The sequence below is a fragment of the Canis aureus genome, chromosome 4 (assembly GCF_053574225.1).
Source record: "Canis aureus isolate CA01 chromosome 4, VMU_Caureus_v.1.0, whole genome shotgun sequence".
NCBI classification, from domain to species: Eukaryota; Metazoa; Chordata; class Mammalia; order Carnivora; family Canidae; genus Canis; species Canis aureus.
The window spans coordinates 54,933,408-54,955,560 of record NC_135614.1 but is presented as its reverse complement, the minus strand read 5'-3'; the positions used below and the strand labels follow the sequence as shown (position 1 = coordinate 54,955,560).

Sequence of the window (22,153 nt, the reverse complement as noted above, 5' to 3'; positions counted from 1 at the left end):
AAAAAAACAAAAAGCAAAAACCCCCAAAACAGCGCGCACACACACACACACACACACGCAAAATGGCAGAACTTAAATATAAGCCTGAGCCTTCAGACCCCACAGTAGAGCTCTTTCAACCCTCCCTCAATGCTACTTGGGAGACGATAAGGAGAAAAGACTGGAAAGAAAAGATCTGAGATGTTATGGAAGCTGTAGAAGGACCAGAGGTATAATCAATGGAAGACTTAATCCCAAACCCTGTGATTAGGGCTGCAGGGTCCCTCCCCAGGAGAGAGTTTGGGACCATTTCTCACATTCCTGCTGCCAAGCAAGAAATGAAATTAATCCTTGGGCTCGATGGAATGATTTGAGTATCTAATCACTTTGAGGGATCAGAGTTTGTATTCCTTGGACAGATTCTTGTTAGCTGGGGGTAGAAACCTATGAGAGTTTTTATTGTTGTTGTTTGTTTGTGTTTGAATTATGGTTCTAAACCATTTAGAGTTTTGCAGAATGCTTAGAGAATCTCAATAAATCTTCTGGACTTTTCCCTCCAAAAGATGTGGGTGCACATATATATACACAATTATATATGTAATTTCAGGGGATTCATACCACCCTCCAGCCCATCCACAGACAACTCCACCCAGGAAAGAGTTTAAAATCTCTAAGGTCTAGGTTTTAGTCCCAACTTTCCCTCTGCTCAGCTATGTGATCTTGGGCAAGTCCCTCCACATCTCTGAATTGCAGTCTAGGGAGCCACAGAGTGAGGGTAAAGAGTTGTCACTCTAATTTTAGGGACTAACAATTTTTGATCAGATCTTCTTGAAGGATTTAAACCAGCTCTCATCAATGGAAGGCTTGCCATGCAAAATTACATGAAGAAATGAAGAAGGAATTGGGGATATTTACCCGGGGTAGGGGGGAAATCCCACAGAGGCATATGGGCCCTCTGAAATGAGTTGAAACCATTTTCACAGGAATAGAGAAGTAGGACTAATTCTGACTTACTCTATAAGTGTCCCCAGAGAGGAGACTGGGTGGACGGGATGTGGTGGGGAGGGAAACAGCACAGCACAGTGTCAGAGCGGCATCACAGTTGAACAGATACAATTAAACCCAGGCCACCAGTTACTAGATAAGTTAGACAACCTTCACAGACTCTGAAATGGAGGCAATAATGGTATCTATCTCCTAGGATTTTGTGAAAAGTCAAATGAAGTAATGCACTCAACATGCACAGTGTTAAAAAACAAAGAGAGACTTCAATAGGTGTCAGCATCTCTACTAAACTCTCTGACCCTCCATTTCTTTGTCTGAAAAATGGGGATTAATATCTGACCTGATCAGAAGGTCACTGTGAGACTTAAATCAGAAAATGTACATTAAACACTGTTAATACAGCACCTGACACATAATTAAGTCCTCAGCAGATGGGAAGTACAATTATTATTACAAAGGTTTCATTTCTAAAACCAATGGGATGTGAGAACAGTAAATGAAATAAACATAAACTTTTATTTCAGAATGGAAGGCAAAGCAAATTAAAATAAAATCTAAGAGCATGGACTCAGGGCTAGACTTCCTGCTTCTGGCACCTGATAGCAGCATGGCCTCAGGAAAGTTGCACAAAATAGGAATATGAACATCTGCCAAAGAGGAATTGAACGAAGTAGCAACATGAGAACAGCTTGGCTCTGCACCAGCACATAATACATGTTCAATAAATCCTGGTTTCTTCCATAATAAGTAAAGGTTACACAGAGAGAGACCTTCTTATAACAAGACCCTCTTCAGCAGTGCAGCCTTTAGTTGCTACAAGTATTCCCTCTCCTCCAGAGAGTGATTTATCAAGGAAGAGGGAAATGAAATTTCCAGGGACATTACAGAAGAGGGTAAAACCTCAAGATGACCTCTTGTTCCCTTGCAATTTAATGTAAAATAGTCCAAGATTTAAATGGAATGAATGATAACATTTTGAAAACTCTTTGCCCACCTGCCATCATTTTTCTAGTTGCTACCTTCTCTTCAGCCAGAAAATAGCCCCCCACCCCCACCCCATGCCACAGAAAAAGGTTTGGATCTTGGGCATCTAGCTTCCCTTCAGTTAACAACTACTAGTTCAGATTTTCTGTCTTCCTGCTGGATGAGATAGTGCATGTCAAAGCTTTTCAACTTTAGATCACACTTGCATTTCATCTTGATTTACAGCCTTCCTTCAAAACGTATCCCCCTTCCACTCACTCTTGCCTGTCCCCTCCAATTGTGTCTTCTGAGCCTTTGGTGAGTGATATTACATTGCCTCCCTCACAGAATTGAAGAACTATCACTTTCTGGCTAATGCACATATAAAAAGACACTCGAACTCTTTGTTAATCAGAACAACAAAAGCATAAGATGACTTTTTTCCCTCAGGAAATTGAAAAAATTTAAGTAGATGGTCCTATCAAAGGTAGGGAGGATGTAGGAAAGCAGACACTCTGTGGATGGGAAAATAAATTGGCAAAGCCCTTCCAGAAGGCAATTTTGTAATGGCTATTATATTTAAGTGCACATCACTTTCAGCCTACCATTTTTCCTTCTTGGTCAATCCTCTAGTGAGGGAAACACCAGCATAGACACTTAGAAGGCACCCACATACAAGGATGTCCCCTGCAAACTATTTATGGTCATGAAATATTAGAACGACCTCAATGTCCCTTAGTGGGTGATAGATACTACAAGTATCCATGATATAAAATACAGTACAGCAATTTAACACAATGATGCAGATCTACCTGGCCTGGAGAAGAAAGTGGCTCAATATATAACATTAGGTGACTAAAACAAGATGCAGAAGGCTGCATACACTATGTCAGATTTTTTTTAATCCACACACAAAACAAAAGCCCATTTTCCTATATCTATCTATACATTCACATAAGCAAATAGAAACAGGTCTGAAGAATGTTCATCTTCAACTAATAGCAGTGATTATCTCAGAGGAAGGGCTAGGATTCAAGACAGGCAGTCAACGAGAATTTTTATCTATTGTTTTTATGCATCCCTAACAAAAGTACATTAGTGCAATATTTGTGCAACCTACCATAAATTGCTTACTAATATTTTTTTAAATAAATGGATGATTTTCTGGCATTTCTAGCTTCAGGATAGAAGCAGCCAAGAAAGAGGGGGAATCCCAACAAGAAGTTTCAGAAATGAGGCAGAGGAGGGAAGAAGCCAGGATGGATGCTGTTAGCAGGTTTCACTTTCATCCTAGCTTGTGGGATGATGTAGGGTGTAACCACAATGGAACCAAAATAGCCGAATCCCAAGACAAGCAGGCAAATGACAGATCAGATTGTTCCCATGGCCCCAGACAAAACCACTCTCAGGAGCACAGCCCCTTACCTCCTGTTTGAGGAAAAGTCACTGAGTCACTCATTTCCCACTTGGACACCTGGGATGTTGACTGGAGAACCCAATCTTCAGATTCTGGAAAAAATAAAAAAGGAAAAGAGAAAACAAACTTAGGTAAACACCTGTCTTTTTTTATTTTCAGTGCCTCGCTGTCCCCTAAAGTAACTTCTGTTATTAAAAAAAAAAAAAAAAGAGGGCAGCTTGGGTGGCTCAGTGGTTTAGCGCCACCTTCAGCCCAGGGTGTGATCCTGGAGACACAGGATTGAGTCCCATGTCAGGCAGGCTCCCTGCGCAGAGCTTGCTTCTCCCTCTGCCTGTGTCTCTGCCTCTGTGTGTGTGTGTGTGTCTCTCATGAATAAATAAGTAAAATCTTAAAAAAAAAATAATAAGAAGAAGAAGAGCTAATGTTTACTAAGAATTAATACACGCCAACACTGTTCTAAGTGATCTCCATGCATCTTCTCATTTAATCTTCAATAAGAGACACAGGATAGGTATTATTATTATTCTCATTTTACCAATGAGGAAGCCAAGGCCCAGAGAGATAAAACAACTTTCCCAGAGTCACCTAGCAGATGGGAAGCAGAAGTAGTACCCAGGTAGTCTGATGCCAGAGCACACACAAGAACCACCCTACCTACCATACTACCTCTTTATATTGTACTAACACAAGATTGGATTTATTTATTTACTCTATAGATGCCTGCTTTCTTCTACTTGGTTATAAGCCCCATTAAGTAATACCTACCACTTGAGCACTTACTAACACGCCAGCCACTTGCCTATGGCCATTATATGCATAAAGTTACATAACTCTCCAACTAACCTGGGAATAAATCAAGGCCAGAGACTCCTGGCAAAAAGTGGTAGAATAGGGAGCCAAGGTTGGGAAGTTCTATCCCCCCAGAGATGTGAATCATGCCTTACTTTTAAGGTGTTCTCTGCCCTTGGGCCCTAGTAAATACATAAAGAACCTTGATGGATGGATGAAAGGTCAGGAATGAAAGAATTCCTCCTCTACTACAGAAAGCCAGTGAGTCAAGTGAGGACATCCCTCAAGGAGATCTACAAAGATCATGGTGCTTGGAATTAGGATGAGAAAGCTAAGTGCTACCTTACCTAGAATGGAATGGCAAATACCTCAGAGATATGCTACCAAGAAGAATTACTGAAACAAATCAAGATCTGTCCCAATCTCATTCTCTCTCTCTCTCTCTCTCTCGCCCCCCCCCCTTCTCTCTCAAAGCCACAAGAATGAATGAACCACAAATGCTGTCTAATTTGCCTTTGGTGGGGTTCATGGCATTCAGGACCCAAAAATCATCTCTAATCATTTGATTCAACATTTGACTCTCCTCGGTGCAAAAAATAAGGAAAAGAAAAAGCAAGCAAGTGTTCACCTACCTTGGGATGTAAATAAGGCAATGTTTCCAGAAGGCACCTCAGTGCTTCTCTCAGAGTCACTAGAGAGAAAGAAAGTTTCTGACGCTGGAAGAGAAAAAAAAGTTCAATTAAACAGAACAACAACAAAAAAAAGTGTTTGTGCTGAGTGGTGGGATTCAGGGCTATTTTTATAGCTGTTTTTGTGTGTTTTTTTTTAATACATTTCAGGTTTCCTTCAAGGACTGCAAGTAATTTTTAGGATCAAGGGGAGAAAACTACAAATGTTATATTTCAACTTGATTATTGTAAAGTCCGAAAGAATAAAAAATATGTACAAAAATTGACTGGTTTATGATTCATGGACTTTAGGGGACTACTCACAGTATAACAGAATTAGCCAGTTCAATATTATAAAGCTTTTTAAATTATCCAGGCCTTACTGAGGCAGCTGAGATACCTAAGAAACCTTCATGCTATCTCTTACTGGTTTTCCAATATTCTTACATCAGAATTAGAGGTTGAAACATGGTGGGAACTTTGATAAGCCCTATAAGTAATGGACCTAGTAAATCAATGAGGGTCCAAGATGCAGGATCCAAAAGGACTGAGGGGAGGGAGAAGGGGGAAAAGGATCAAAATGGAAGGGAGGGATGGAAGAAAAATGGAAGGAAGAAACAAAGGTAGAACTAGTTAATCATCAAGGTTTATTTTAAGGCATGTGGAGGCCTTTCTTCAACCATTCTCTAACACCCAGGCGGAGACTTAACCCCTGGAAGAATGAAACTGGAGTCTGACAGAGGGAAGACCATGTGAAAACACAGGGAGAAGGCTGCCATCTGAAGCCAAGGAAAGAGGCCCCAGAAGAAATCAACCCTACTGACTCTGTTATCTCAGAATTCTAGTCTCCAGTACTATGAGAAAATAAATCTGAGAAAATAAAATAAATTAAGTCCTGTAGTCTGTGGTTTGTTATGATAGCCCTAGCAAACCAATATACACACACATATACACACACAGACCCAAGAGCAAGTCTCTGAACTGCCCCATTCAGTAAAAGGAACCCTGTTTTAAGGGACCCAAGATACAGCTTACTGGCAGAAGGGAGACAATGGCCAAATGTACCATGTACCTGCAGTGAGGATAGGCCCTTCTGTGGAAAACTCAGCTGTTGGAAGAACTGTGGTTGCTTCAGGAAGTAAGGTTCTCGTTGGAGGGCATGTAGTTGCCACTGTTGTGAGAGCAGTGGTGGTTCTTGTCTGGAGTGGTGTTCTGGTTGTGAGCTCAGGTATATTCATAGCCATTGTTGGAAGCGCAGTTGTGGCTGTCCTCACAGCAGAGGTGGCTTTTGGGAGATGTGTTGTTGAGTGTGTGGTTGTCGGGGCTGTAACCAATAGAAGATGGAAGAAAAGGGAAACCATACAAATACATGTGGGATCTGTCCACTTCTCTCCATTCCTGCTGCCCTTATCTGGTCCACTGGTCCATGGTCCACATGCCCATGAAAGTTGGGTTTCTTGCCTCTACTTTTGACTTTCTAATCTGTTCTTCACACATTGGTTGAGATAATCTTTTTAAATGACAAATAATTATGTTAATCCCTTGCTTAGAACTTTTTACTGGGTCCTCTGTGCTCTTCAGATAACGGACCCAACCCAAACGCGGCCCATAAAACTCCACGTGATCTGGCTCTTTCTTTCCAATCTCAGGTCTCTGCTCTACTCTTCTTGCTTTTCCCCAGCCCACTCTCCCTTCTTCATCTCTCTGAACAATGACCTCACACAGGAGGGACTTTGTGCTGATGGCTTCCTAGCCTCTCCCTTCATTAGGCTGGCTCCTACTGAACCCTCTTGTTACAGCTAAAAGGACACTGCTATGGGAGGTCACCCATTTTCTGCCATCATAATTAGGTTTCTGGGTTTTGTGCTCTCATACTTTACCTTCACAGCATTTGCTGAATTACATAACTGCAGATTTTATCTAATGATTGTGGTTTAACACCTGCTTCTCCCACTGGATTTGTAAGCTCCATGAGGGGAAATCTGGGGTTTATTTTGTTTTCTGCAACAAATCTAATACCAACCACGGGGTTGGGTACATAGTAGGTGTTCCAAAAACATTGCATCAATGAGCAAATGAACAATTGCATCAAAAGTGAATCCAAGGGACGCCTGGGTGGCTCAGCGGTTGAGTGTCTGCCTTCAGCTCAGGGCATGATTGTGGTGGGATCTGGGATCAAGTCCCACATCAGGCTCCCTGCAGGGAGCCTGCTTCTCCCTCTGCCTATGTCTGTGTGTGTGTGTGTGTGTGTGTGTGTGTGTGTGTGATGAATAAATAAATAAATCTTTTTAAAAAACCCAAACATAAAATTTCAGTCAAGCAAGATGAAGAAACACCAGAGTTCTGCTGTACAGCATCATACTTGCAGTTAACAATAATGTACACTTGAAAAATTGTTAAGTTAGTAGAACTTATCTTAGATGTTCTTTCCACAATAAAATAAAATTAAAATCTAAAAAAAGTGAGCCCAAAATATGCAGCATGGGGTAAGAATGTAATCTCTTTCAGATATTAAAGAAAAGTTTATGCCAACACCACTCACCCCTAACATTTGAATTTCGGTTCATCAGCCATAGTTATTCTATATATGCTTCCCTCTCTTGAATATGCAAGATTTCAATTAACTCTAACAGATTCCAGTCACCTTAGAAATGACCCATAGATATTGAGTTCGACAAGTATTTTATAAAATAATAGCTGGTTATACCAGGCTGGAAAAGAGAAGGCTTGGATTAGCATCATTTAACTTCAAAAAAACTTCATAAATCAGAAAAATAACTTCTGTATCACAAAGTCGCCTTTAGAAAAAAATATACTAATGTATATGAAAGTCGTCTAATGAGAAGCAACCGTATAAGTTGTTCACAAAATTTAGAGTACATTGGAGTCACCTGAGAATCTTGTTAAGTATATGGCTATAACTGTATGACTCTGCCTTCCAAGATGCCTACCCAGTTAGGAACAGAGCACAAGAACCTTCTATCTTTGATGCAGGTTGAACACAGAGCTTACCCTGAGAGGCTCCATTGCAGGCAAGCAGGAAAGGTGATTACCGTTAGCACAATTCAACCATAGACTGCCTTCCATGCAGCTCCAATCTTTAAGAGTTCCAACATATTCCAAATTCATCAAAAGCAAATAATAGGAACAGAAGGAAGGGCCACCTGAAAACTGTTGTGACTGTCTCCAAATCTCACGCCCTTTTCCCACTGCTGGAAGTCACAAATTATTGGCTGATGGGCTGAAGTTGACCCATGGACCCATTTTATTTAGTTTACATGGTAGTTATTTTTTAACCTTTGCCAACATGCATATTTTTATGCTGTGCACATAAAAACCGGGAGATCTGAGAACATGTACACAGATTTCTGTGACGTGACAATCTCCTAGACAAGAAGCAGATGCCCTCTGCATATTGACCCTGCAATTCACTGACTGTCTTCCCCTGGACTCTCCACTCATTAATTTCTGTGGTCTTCTTAGCTGCCATAGGCATTTGCTCCATACTTGGCTGCTCCAGCCATAGTGACGTGTCTTAGATTTAATCTGCCCACTCACATGTAAGCACCTACAGCCGCACCACCCACTGAATCCATTCCTCGTTAACTGTTGGATCTGTCCTCCCACAAACACAACCCACTTTGTGCACACACCTCTACTCAGCTGCAGGTGAATGTTCTTCTTCACATCGTTGAACCAGCCAGGCACCTCTACGCGGCAACAGTACACACCGCTGTCACCTTCATTGGTGTTGAAGATGGTCAAGGACACATCACCTCTCCGGATACTGCCCCGAAGTTCATATTTTGATGACTTCCTGGACAGCACCTTCCTCCCATTGGTGTGGAGAAGCTCATCATTGCATTTGGATTTGGGACACTCACCCTTGCCCCAGCACATGCTGTTGCTATTTTGAGACCAGGATGAGTAGGTACAGGGCAAAATCACTGACTGACCCAAAAATGCTCTCACAGTCTCTGATGCAGCTGGAGCTGTGAGGAAAGATGAGAAAAGTAGGTTGTGTGGTACTAAAATCTTTCAAATATGCTACATGCTGTTTGTACAGATAGATGCTTCCAGAAAGATGAAGAGTCGTAGTGTATATATTTTTTAGCCTAAATTCCGATGTGCCCTTAGCTGCTGCTGAGTCTCTGAACTCTCTCTACAACAAGATCTTTTTCCTGATTTAAAAATTTTGATCTTGAGTACTATTCAATAAACCAAAAAATTCTACAATGAAAAAGCTAATCCAATTCCACTAACTCATATGAGCAGATCCAAAACCAGCATTCTACCCACTGTATCTCAATAAGCGGTGAGTATGTGCTACTGAACAAATGGGACTCCCTCCTCCTCTACCTGGAGAATGCTGTGGCAGTAAGATAAGCTGTTGAACTACATTCTGCTGTCCATCTCTTCTTTCGGTACTGGATACAGAAATTAATTGCTCTGGACTATTTATTTGTTGTTAAAGAATATAAAGTTAGGTGAAGCATGAAAACTTTTTAATGTTAAAACTGGAGGGACCACAGGAATTAGATAGAATGGCAGCTGTGACATACAGAAATGCTGGAAGCTTAGTCTTACCAAATTAGCTGTGTGAGATGAAAGGTATCACTATTTCTAAAATGAAGTAGTTATCTTTCCCAGCTTTGGCTGCTCATCAGCATGACCCAGCATGACCCAGGGAGCTTGCTAAAAAATGCAAATTTTATTGCCCAATCCTGAATCAGAATATCTGAGGCCAACACCTATGGAAATAAATATAAATAACCAAATTCTCCAAGTCATTCTGATGTAGCTTGCTACTCGCCCAGTGCTTGAGGGCCACTAGACAAGCTCTTCTAACGTGGCTTCCATGTCTGAGAATCTGTGAAACATTTTCGCTGTGGCAAATATTAAGTCCACTGGTTTACCTGAGCATCAGCAATTGTTCTAATCCCCTCACCCCCCAAAAATGCTATGGAAGGCAGGCTGAAGCTCATCAGGACTCCATCCTGCTCCCTCTGAAGCACCTAGGTCCTGCTTATTGTTTTCCCCGAGGAATCTTCCTGTGAGACTCTCCATTCACTAATTTTGTGGATCCATTTGGCTAAGTTGTATAAGACATGGCAAGCAGTACCAGGTTCTTCCCCTGACCCAGGTGTCAGGGATGCTCATATATCCCTCTCTAGAAGAAGATGAGCACAAACCCTAAGAGTCACCAAACTCAGACCAGCCTGGAGAATTCCCTGAAACCACAGTTTCTTCACTTCATTAAAGTAGAAATGTTTCAATGGTCATAAATGCTCTGGAAGTGCCTTTTGCTCACCATGAAACAAGGAAAAAAATAAATGAGAAATTCATTGTCATCACCTTCAGCTATATTAGCAACACAGAACATATGCTCCCAACACTAACAACTCCCATAATATGAGCTTGTTCCAATGAATATTTGGAAAATTAATAGCAAATACATTCAGGAATTGTTTCTGCTAGAAATTGGACAGTTTATTTTTCCAGTATAACTGTACGGAAGGAGGCATCCTACTACTCAGTAAGAAAAGACCAGTTAGAAAAATTGACAGCAGACAGAATAGGCATAGATGAGAAAATGTGTGCAGCCAGGAAATTTCCCCTCTAAGACTAGCAAAAATTTAGAATGCCAATAATATCAAGGTTGGCCAGACAGGGATCTAGGAAATGACATAGGCTACTAGAGTATACTGGAATGAATTGGTAGGTTAATTGGTATAGCCACACTGTGGGGCAGCCTGGCAGTTCCGTTAATACTGAACATGCACGTATCCGAGGTAAGCCTTAACGATTTTGTGTTTTGTTATCCACCCTGGAAAAACACGCCTGCACAAGGAAACCTGTTTGCAAATGTTTGCTACAGCTTTCACATATATGTGGAGGAAATGAACAACGTATGCATGGGGAATGGCAAAACTGGCATACGCATTCCAAGGAATTGTGAATGAATCATTCATTCCCTGTAATCATTCCAAGGTTAGTGGAAGTAAAGAGATCTATATCAGTTGACATGAAAACTCCAAACCTTTTTAATGCATGAAAAGGGCAAATTCAAAACAACACATAAAATATAAAAAACATCTGATTACATAAATAAAACAATTTGCATTTTTTTGTGGGCACAGACGTATGAAGGTAAATGCATAGAAAAGTGTCTGGTGACACATGATGTGATGAGCACTGGGTGTTATACTATATGTGGCAAATTGAATTTAAAGAAAAGAAGAGGGCAGCCCCAGTGGCTCATCGGTTTAGCCCCACCTTCAGCCGGGGTGTGATCCTGGAGACCTGGGATCGAGTCCTACATAGGGCTCCCTGCATGGAGCCTGCTTCTCCCTCTACCTGTGTGTGTGTGTGTGTGTGTGTGTGTATGTGTGTGTGTCATGAATAAAATAAATAAAATCTTTAAAAAATAAAGAAAAGAAGAGTGTCTGGTGGGATATACACTCAACTCATTGTACCAGTCACCTCTGTGGTCAGAGGAAAGGAAGTGGGGCTGGAGGTAGTAGTCAAAGGAATTTTAGCTTTATAATGGCTATTATATTTTTCATTAAGGGTATTTCTATATTACTGATCTGATTAAAAATTAATATTAAAAAAAGGAAGTGGGCAATTTGGTGTGGCAGAAAAACACTCATTGAGCTTACATTGTAAACCTCATTCTGCCAGATACTGCTTTTGTGTTCTTGGAGGAAAGCCACAATAATCCTGACCTCATTATCATCGAAAGACAAAGGAGATATATAATACTTGCTTCAGAAATAGTTTGGAGGTTCACATGCAATGAAGTATCAAATGCCACATGAAATTAATAAAGTATTAGTACAAGTAACCAGGCATTTCAGAATTTAGAAATAGGACAAGAAGCTGTTGCTTGCCATTACAAAAGCATTTTGGAGCAGAGGGATCAGTGGCATCAAATCAACGCCCATCTTTGGAAATTACCCAGGAGGGGCATCAGGGTGACTCAGTGGTTAAGCATCTGCCTTTGGCTCAGGGCGTGATCCTGGGGTTCTGGGATAAAATCCCACATTGGGCAGGAAACTGCTTCTCCCTCTGCCTGTGTCTCTGCCTCTCTCTGTGTGTCTCTCATGAATAAATAAATAAAATCTTAAATTAAAAAAAAGAAATTGCCCAGGATGGTAGGTACAACCAAGATTCTGGTGTCAGCTGTTTTCCTTCTCCAGCTGGTGACCTCTAGAAAGACCCTTTACCAACCTGGGTCTCAGTTTCACTATTTATAAAGTGTTTCATTCCACATCTTTTTTTAAAAAAGATTTTTATTTATTATTTATTTGAGAGAGAGAGAGAGAGAGCACAAGCAAGGGGAAGAGTGGCAAAGGAAGAGGGAGAAGCAGATTCCCACTGAGCAGAGACCCTGACATCGGGCTTGATCCCAGGACTCTGGGATCACGACCTGAGGTGAAGGCAGACATTTATATCAACTGAGCTACCCAGACGCCCCTCCTTCTACATCTTTTAAGAGCACATCCAGCCCTGATTGCTCCTTGGTGATTCTGAGCAGTCTCTTCTACATTGGTCATTTTAGCAAAGGCACAAATGAAAAATGAACAACACACCATTCTCTCTGAAGGTGCTGCTTCCTTCAGGCAGGATTGGAGAAGCCCACACAATCAGTGTCTGACAAGTAGCAGGGAACGTGGACACAGTCTCCAACAAACTGTAGCATAATAAAACCTCCACACCTCAATCAGAAAAGACCCCGAATAGCCAGGGGAATTTTAAAAAAGAAAACCATATCTGAGGGCATCACAATGCCAGATTTCAGGTTGTACTACAAAGCTGTGGTCATCAAGACAGTGTGGTACTGGCACAAAAACAGACACATAGATCAATGGAACAGAATAGAGAATCCAAAAGTGGACCCTGAACTTTATGGTCAACTAATATTCGATAAAGGAGGAAAGACTATACATTGGAAGAAAGACAGTCTCTTCAATAAATGGTGCTGGGAAAATTGGACATCCACATCCAGAAGAATGAAACTAGACCACTCTCTTTCACCATACACAAAGATAAACTCAAAATGGATGAAAGATCTAAATGTGAGACAAGATTCCATCAAAATCCTAGAGGAGAACACAGGCAACACCCTTTTTGAACTCGGCCATAGTAACTTCTTGCAAGATACATCCACGAAGGCAAAAGAAACAAAAGCAAAAATGAACTATTGGGACTTCATCAAGATAAGAAGCTTTTGCACAGCAAAGGATACAGTCAACAAAACTCAAAGACAACCTACAGAATGGGAGAAGATATTTGCAAATGACATATCAGATAAAGGGCTAGTTTCCAAGATCTGTAAAGAACTTCTTAAACTCAACACCAAAGAAACAAACAATCCAATCATGAAATGGGCAAAAGACATGAACAGAAATCTCACAGAGGAAGACATAGACATGGCCAACATGCACATGAGAAAATGCTCTGCATCACTTGCCATCAGGGAAATATAAATCAAAACCACAATGAGATACCACCTCACACCAGTGAGAATGGGGCAAATTAACAAGGCAGGAAACAACAAATGTTGGAGAGGATGTGGAGAAAAGGGAACCCTCTTGCACTGTTGGTGGGAATGTGAACTGGTGCAGCCACTCTGGAAAACTGTGTGGAGGTTCCTCAAACAGTTAAAAATATACCTGCCCTACGACCCAGCAATTGCACTGTTGGGGATTTACCCCAAAGATACAAATGCAATGAAACGCCGGGACACCTGCACCCCAATGTTTATAGCAGCAATGGCCACGATAGCCAAACTGTGGAAGGAGCCTCGGTGTCCAACGAAAGATGAATGGATAAAGAAGATGTGGTTTATGTATACAATGGAATATTACTCAGCTATTAGGAATGACAAATACCCACCATTTGCTTCAACGTGGATGGAACTGGAGGGTATTATGCTGAGTGAAGTAAGCCAGTCGGAGAAGGACAAACATTATATGTTCTCATTCATTTGGGGAATATAAATAATAGTGAAAGGGAATATAAGGGGAGGGAGAAGAAATGTGTGGGAAATATCAGAAAGGGAGACAGAACGTAAAGACTGCTAACTCTGGGAAACGAACTAGGGGTGGTAGAAGGGGAGGAGGGTGGGGGGTGGGAGTGAATGGGTGACGGGCACTGGGGGTTATTCTGTATGTTAGTAAATTGTACACCAATAAAAAATAAATTAAAAAAAATAAAAATAAAAATAAAACCTCCACACCTCAACTTACTCGGGACAAGATAAAGACCAGTGAAGACACTAATAAAGAAAGTGACAGGGGCTGCCTTCATTCTGTTAACTCCTACAGAGTATCTGGGGAGAGAGAGGCAGTTAAATGATCAGTTACTACAGGGTGACAAGTTTGTTACTACAGGGCGACAAGATCTCTGATGGGTGACTCCATGGGAGATAGGAACTCAGAGCAGAAACACCTAAACTCTAAACCTTCCAGAGGCTCTGGGTGCTCAGGAAAAGCCTTACTTGGGTGGAAACCTGAGAATGCATACAGTTACAGAGGAAAGAAAGGCAGAAAATAACAGTATGGTAAAGGTTTGAAGGGTAGAAAGAACACATTTGTTTTCCTTGGAATGTTGGTGTTTTCTCACGCAGCACATTTGAAAGATCACATGCAAATAACTATGAACTTTTAAAAGTGCTAAAAAAAAAAAAAGTGCTAGGGACATTAGATACTGTTTAGTTCTAGGGTCATGGATTGTTCAAACTTGTCTTATCTGAGTCCCTCATTTCATACACAGAAGAGCCAGAGCAATTTCCACATGTTCCCAGCATTAACGATTAGTGACTGAGACACAACCGCAGCTCATTGCAGAGCATTTTGCCCTATGCTGCCAGGACATAGAAGTCTAAGGTGGCCCAAAATGGGTGCAGACCTCTGCATCATTCAAAACTGGAAAAAAAAATGTGCAGAAAAGAAACTTCACCTTGAAGCCTCGTCCCCAACAAAGTAAAACAAATGGAAAACAAACTACAACTCCTGAAAATAAAGAGAAAAATAAGAATTATCATAAAGAGCTCCTACAGAACAAATTCCCCCGGCTCTGACTGTGCTAATAACATCTGCAGAGGAAATTTCTTTTCCCCATCTCATCTGACCCCTTATTTTGTGTTTCTTCTTAAATGGTCATTTCTGATTTGAACACAGATTATCCCATCCTAAAACTCCAAAACTGGTGTCAGGATAAAACCCTGTGTAACAGGGAAGGGGAGAGACCCTCCAAAGAAGGAAGCCTGGAGGGAAGCATGAGGGAAGCAGGCAACTGCTCTACCAAGGCCCAATCAGCCATGGAAACCCATCAGGGGATGCCAAGCTCTCCAGAGACTCCTGCATGGAAGGATTCAGAACACTTACTCAGAAAAAGCCGCCCGAGCTCAATCAGCAGCCAGAGAATAAGAGGCCCTTTGGACATTTTGACTGTTGGCAGGGCCCAGGAGTCTGTCTGTCTGTCCCAAGTCCATTTCTTATACTCCAGTGAATGCTGACGGGGCAGGATCATTTAGTTTCATTTCTCTTTTTGCCTCATAATCTTCCTTTTCCCCCCTCCTGAATGGTCTCCCTCAATCTGGGATGTATGATAAAATGTGCTGAGCACTTTTCTCCTAGCCACTAGCATATGTGTAAATGTGTGCATGGATAGTCAGGTTGCACCTATATTCTTTTGTCCATGTGTATTGAGGGGTTTCCCACCTATGTGTTAGCATTCATGCATGTGCTTCTGTATGTGAGCATGTGTGAGCTGTGCATGAGCTACAGTCCTCCTGGCTACTGTGCAGCTTATAGTAAAATGCAATTAACTCTCCTCATTGGCAGCTATTCAAACATAGGCTCCTCATTGGGCCAAAGGAAAGCTAGACTACAATTGGGCTCTGCAACCTTTACCTGATTCACTTGGTTCTCCATCACTCAGACCTTTGTTCCCTTTACCCTGATAATGGAGAAAGAAAAGCAGAACTGCAATCAACCATCACATAGGCCAAAATCATCATTAGAGTTTACTAGACAAGGAAAGAAGAACTCAATAGAAGAGGCATACTGTGGCCATGACAGGATGGGCTCAGGTAACAAGGAAACCCATGATCAGGAACCAATTCTACCACTTTTTAAGTGAGGCCACCTGATGGGGAAGAGCATAAAAGATAATTCATGAACCAGGTTACAAGGCTGGACTCTATAGATTCAATAATCTATCCAAGAACCAGTTAGAGGATGAATCAAATCAACTAGGTGTGTTTTCTAAAATAGACTTAGGGGCACCCGAGTGGCTCAGTCAATTGGGCATCCAATTCTTGATCTCAGCTCAGGTCTTAATCTCAGGGTTTTAAGTTCAAGCCTCATGTTGGACTCCATGCTGAACATGGAGCCTACTTAAAAATTAATTAATTGATTGATTAATTAAATAGACTTAGATCATCATTATTGGTTACTGAATGCTTAGCTATATACCACACACTCTGCTACATGATACAGATGTATTATTTAATTCTCATAACCCTAAGAAATAGATAATATTTTTCCCATTTAACACATTAGAAAACTGAGGGAGCTACATAAATTACATTGAAAGTTAAGAAGGTGTGAAAAAAAAAAAAAGACTCAAGCCCAAGTTTCTCTGATCCCAAAACCCATGCCCCTAATCACTACACCCTCCTTTGACCTGTGATCCTTAGGGTAATACAGCCATGAGACTACCCATACCCGTGACCGGCCAAGTGCCACCCAGCCCCATAGAGGAAATTTAAGAATGCACAAATGCTCTAGATTTAAAAAATAGTTCTCATTTGATTGTAACCAGTCAAATGAGTCTCAGACATTCAACATCGTACAGAGTAAAAGTTTTGGTGAAAATACAAATATTGGATGAGGCTCTGGATTCAGAGAAGCTAGAAAAGCAAAAGGAAGGAATGAAAATAGAGAGACTTAGAGAAAACCTTCCCATTGAACTATGGAATCCCCTTCCTTGGAAACTGGGGAATTTAATCTCTGGATAAACTGAATGACCCCAATAAAACATAAACATTGATATTTAGGTGTCCCCCAACAATATGAACAATTCACCTTCAATAAAGTAACCAGTGCATGAGCCTCAGTCATGCATGCAACACTCCTAATTAGTTTTAAGTGTGTCACTTTAAAAATGAATAGACAACCAAGGATCCAAGACATGTATGGAAAGTCTTCAATATGAAAAAGATAACATCCAAGATGACTTTTTCCCTCATATGTTTAGCAAATTGACAGGATGACTAGAAGACCTAAGAGCTGGACAAGCAGCCCTGACTTTCCACATGGGCTTTCCACAAGGCATCTTGAGCTTCCTTACAGTATGGTAGTCTGAAAGTAAGTGAATTTCTTACATAATATCTGGCTTTCTCAGAAATGAGCATTTCAACAGGCTCAGGAAGATTCTGCAAAGGTTATGACCTAAACCTACATGTGATTCAGTATCATTTCCGCTGCATTCTGTTGGTCAAAAAGTAAGTTATTCAAGTAGAGGAAACAATACAAGGGTATAAATTCCAGGAAGTTCATTGGAGGTAAAGGGAAAGCATCCTTGCAGACTAGTTACAAAAACCAGCAGAACAGGCTGGAACAGAAGGGCAGAGGAATAAGGTTTGGAGTGGTGGTGATGAGTGTAACTGGTAGATTGTCTCATGCATTTAGATATTTTGAAAATAGGTTCAACAGATCTTTAACAGAAAGGGGTTGAATCATTTGATGTGATTTTTTAAAAGATTTTATTTATTTATTTGAAAGAAGGAGAGAGTGGGTAGCCTGGGTGGCCCAGCGGTTTAGCACCGCCTTCAGCCCAGGGCCTGATCCTGGAGACTCAGGATCGAGTCCCACATCAGGCTCCATGCATGGAGCCTGCTTCTCCCTCTGCCTGTGTCTCTGCCTCTCTCTCTCTCTCTCTCTCTCCTTCTCTCTCTTTCTCTGTGTCTCTCATGAATAAATAAATAAATAATCTTAAAAAGAGAGAGAGAGAGAGAGAAAGTGGGGGGAGGGGCAGAGAGAGAAGCAGACTCCCCGCTGAGCAGAGAACTGGTACGGGGCTCAATCCCAGGACCCTGGGATCATGACCTGAGCTGAAGGCATCCACTTAACTGACTGATCCACCCAAACACCCCGGGATGAATTTTGATAAACACTTGGAAAATTAAGAAAAGGAAAACATGAGACAATTATTACACTCAGGAAAGTTAAAATATTGTACAAGAAAAAATATGTAATTATACTACATTTGTTCAATGTGAAAGATAGTTATATGGTCATGATAATGTAAAGTCTGGCCACTAGTTTAACACAAAGTTGTTGGGGGTGCCTGGGTGGCTCAGCGGTTGAGCGCCTGCCTTCGGCCCAGGGCGTGATCCTGGAGTCCCGGGATCTGGTCCCGCATCGGGCTCCCTGCATGGAGCCTGCTTCTCCCTCTGCCTACGTCTCTTCCTCTCTCTCTGTGTGTGTCTCTCATGAATAAATAAATAAAAATCTTTAAAAAAATAAATAAACACAAAATTGTGATATGAATACATTGAGAAGATGGGCAGAGAAGAAGGGGAGTGGAGGTGCAAGAAAGCCAAACCCAATTCACCCTTATAGGAGATCAATAGGGGGTGATCAGAGTGATCAATCAAACAATACCAGTATAAACACATTATTAGTAATATGGAAGAGGGGAAAAACAGAAGAAACAATTTAGAAGGCTTTACGTTTTATGGGAAGGACTATGAGAGAAATCAACCGGTTTTTTAGTTATTAACTTTTTAGAATAATTTTACTATTAAAAATGTACATACTGAGCACACCTAGCACCCAATATTAGTTTCTAAATACCACTCTCCAATAGAAGAAACCAGGGCTCCTTGGAGAAGTGTGGGCTAGACATACTGACTTTCTTCCAAAGCATCCAATAAAGACAGTGAGAACAAAGACTGCCTTTTTTTTTTTAATTTTTTATTGGTGTTCAATTTAGTAACATACAGAATAACCCCCAGTGCCCGTCACCCATTCACTCCCACCCCCCGCCCTCCTCCCCTTCTACCACCCCTAGTTCGTTTCCCAGAGTTAGCAGTCTTTACGTTCTGTCTCCCTTTCTGATATTTCGCCTTTAGAGAGGAGAGATCTGGCAAACATGACCTCAGGCAGGTGATCAAGGTCAGCATCAACAGAGATAATAAGTCACCTCGATGGTCTGTACCCTTGATGTGATGTGATGTGGTGTAAATGGCGCTTTACCTCTGGGGTAAAGTCTTCCTCCCAAGAAATATAATCCTACTCTAATCATGAGAAAAACATCAAACACAGCCACACTGAGTCACATCCTACAAAATATTTGCCAAATACTTCTCAAAACTGTCGAGGTCATAAAACACAAGAAAAGCCTGAAAAATGTTAACAGCCCAGAGGAACATAAGGAGATGTAATAATCAAATGTAATGTTGTATCCTAGATAGGCTTCTGGAAGGAAAAAAAGGGCCAGTAGGTGAAAACTAAGGAAATTTTGGACTTTGGTTAATAACAATGTATTGGTATTGATTTATTAATTGTTATAGATATACCATTACCACAATGTAAGACGTTAACAATAGGGGGAACTGAGTGTGGTATGTATAGGAACTCTGTTCTATCTTCATCATTTTTCTTTAAATCTAAAGCTATTCTAAAACAAAGATTTTCTAAAAAAAATAAAATAAAATAAAAATAAAACAAAGATTTTCTTAATGTACATATTCTTTTTTCTTAGAAATGCAAATGTTAATAATAATTTAGCATCTGGAAAAGGTCATACACTGGAAAGAGAGACTGAGACTAAGCTTAATTATCTTCTCTTCCTAAGTTAAGGTCCCTGGACAGTCTTCAGGGAATTCACAAACATCCTAATATTGGATGCTCAATTTGTATTACCATAGTAGAGCATATTCTTGAGAGAGGACCATAGCAGTTTTGGATAATTCATGTTTTTGCCACCTTCCTCCACATGTGCATCTAGAGAGCCAGTCCTCCCTCATTCCCAGTCAGTGCAGTTTAGATGGCATTGGTTTCATTCATGGCCATGGTGTTTGCATCAAGGATGAACAATTGATCCAAATAAAGCCAGGGATATACAACCTTAACACATTTCCTGGAACTTTTGAGAGATAGTAACACTCCCTATTTTCCACTGCTTTTTCAGCTGTGAGGCTATGAGCTTGAATCCAAATATATTCAGTATGCCACCAATGGGTGAAGCCTGCCTGATGAGAAAACCAATCAGGCAGAAGGTAAGTAGAGAAATAGAGAACCCTAGGCCCTCTATGAAGTTCGAACCCCTGAAACAAGACACATCAATGTGTCAATAAATTTCTTTTTGAGCTTCAGCCAATTTGTGTGAGGTCTTCAGTCATTTGGAATCAAAAGATCCCATGTTCTTAAACCTAAAAGAACTTCTATGTAGTGATAGTTCATCTGGATCTCTAAAGTTTCTTTTTTTTTCTTCATTCTTAACAGTTTACTCAATTATCTGGTCCAGTTATCTGCTAGTTAGGTCACCTAACACCTGTTTCACCCTGACCTTTCAATCATTCAGCAAGTGACTCATCAACCTATTAAACTTTAGGTATGTAGGAATTCTGCCTACCTCTGGGGATAAAGACAAACAAGGCATAGATCCTACCCTTAAGGTCCTGACATTTTCAAATTTTAAGCAAAGGAGGTATTATTTAGCTTATTATTTAAAGATAAGGCTGTGGGAGTCTAGAGAAGATAAAAGACTATTAAGTAATATGAAGGAAATAGAATCCAGGTTTTCTAATAAAGAGTTCTTTGTGATAAACAAAAGAAAGAAACTTCCTTTCTGATGAGTGAGATTAAATTCAGTCCCACTCATTCATTTTTATTCAATCATTTCTTCATCAGTTATAGCAGGGGTCAGCAAACTATGGCCTATGGCCCAGGTCCAGCCCATCACTCATCTTTGTAAATAAAGTTTTATTGCAATACAGCCATGCCCATATGTTTCCATATTGTCTATGGCTGCTTTCATAGTACAATGGCAGAGTTGAATAAATCCAACAGACACTGCATGGCCCACAAAGCCAAAGATTATTTACTATCTGGTCTTAACAGAAAAAGTTCAATAACCTTTGAACTATATATTGAGTTCATGCTATGTGCCATGCACTGTGCTAAACACTAAGATGGGAATATTAGACCAGCCATTCTTTTCCTCAATAAGCTCACAGGCTAGTACCTCCTAGTGGGAGATAAACAAGTTAACAGACAATATAGCACATTGTTATAGGGAAAGGACAGAACAGTATGGGAGCGTTGAGAGAAGAGTCCTAGCCCAGTCTTGAAGATGGAAGAAGAAAATCAAGGATACTTTTTAAATATAGATCTCAAGGACATTGGAGAGCATTGTGGTGTCATGGAAAGAATTTCAGGCAGAGTAAAGAGAATGTAAAAGCTCCGTGGTAATAACAACAGCATATTTTAGAGTAATCAAAGAATTTCAGCTCCACAGGTCTTTATTACAGTATTTAAAAGTAGATGTGGAACTAGGGCACCTGAGTCCCTCAGTCAGTTGAGTGTCTGACTCTTGATTTCAGCTCAAGTCATGATCTCTGGGTTGTGAGATTGAGTCACACATTGGGCTCCATACTGGGCGTGAAGCCTGCTTAAGATTCTCTCCCTCTCTTGTCCCTTGCCCCTCCCACTCCTGCTCTCCCTGTTTAAAAAAAATTAAAGAGTAAATGTAGAACCTAAATGTTCTCACCACAAAAAAAAAAAAAAAAGCACAAATGAAGCAACAGAATAAAACAAGGTTATGCATAGGCCAATACTGATATGATATAGTGATCTGAGAATTATGATTAGTGTATATATGTGTGTGTGTGTGTGTGTGTGTAGATTTCTCTATGGCCAGACCTCAAATCAGGAGGGAAGAGATGGAAGTGCCAAATGAGAAGACTGGAACATAGGCCAGAAGCAGACCATGAAGGGCCTGATAGGCCACATGAAAGAGAAAACTATCTGAGGGCAAGGAGGAATCCATCTTTTGTGGATGATTACTGAGCTTGAGAGTAACACCTATAAAAGAAAGAATTCCACAATTGGGAGCATTTCCATCAAAATGTGTCTAGAACTAACTAGTTGTAAGCTCTCTAAATCTCCTCCAGTTTTGGCAGGTTATGACTATGTATTCTTTTAGATCAGGAAATAACTCAACCTGAGAAGGGAGCTATTTTTTGAGTTCTTTTACTGGGGGTAGAAAGGTAGCCTCTCTTGCTTATTATAGTCAACCATGGATGTCTAAT

The 22,153-nt window shown here is 40.7% G+C and overlaps 1 protein-coding gene across 2 annotated transcripts in view; it reads right to left on the bottom strand.

Annotated features, from left to right (window-relative positions):
- Nucleotides 1-15,366, bottom strand: part of TIMD4 (T cell immunoglobulin and mucin domain containing 4) — a 33,291-nt gene extending 17,925 nt beyond the window's left edge. The window contains exons 1-5 of one of the 2 annotated variants that reach the window (XM_077895748.1): nucleotides 15,216-15,366; nucleotides 8,475-8,813; nucleotides 5,894-6,145; nucleotides 4,786-4,869; nucleotides 3,373-3,456 (exon numbers count right to left, since the gene is read on the bottom strand). In XM_077895748.1, the coding sequence (XP_077751874.1) occupies nucleotides 3,373-3,456; nucleotides 4,786-4,869; nucleotides 5,894-6,145; nucleotides 8,475-8,813; nucleotides 15,216-15,360 (904 nt within the window). In that variant the 5' untranslated portion in view covers nucleotides 15,361-15,366. The remainder of the gene's footprint in view (nucleotides 1-3,372; nucleotides 3,457-4,785; nucleotides 4,870-5,893; nucleotides 6,146-8,474; nucleotides 8,814-15,215) is intronic. The other variant, XM_077895749.1, reaches the window with a different exon arrangement.
- Between the last annotated feature and the right edge of the window lie 6,787 nt (nucleotides 15,367-22,153).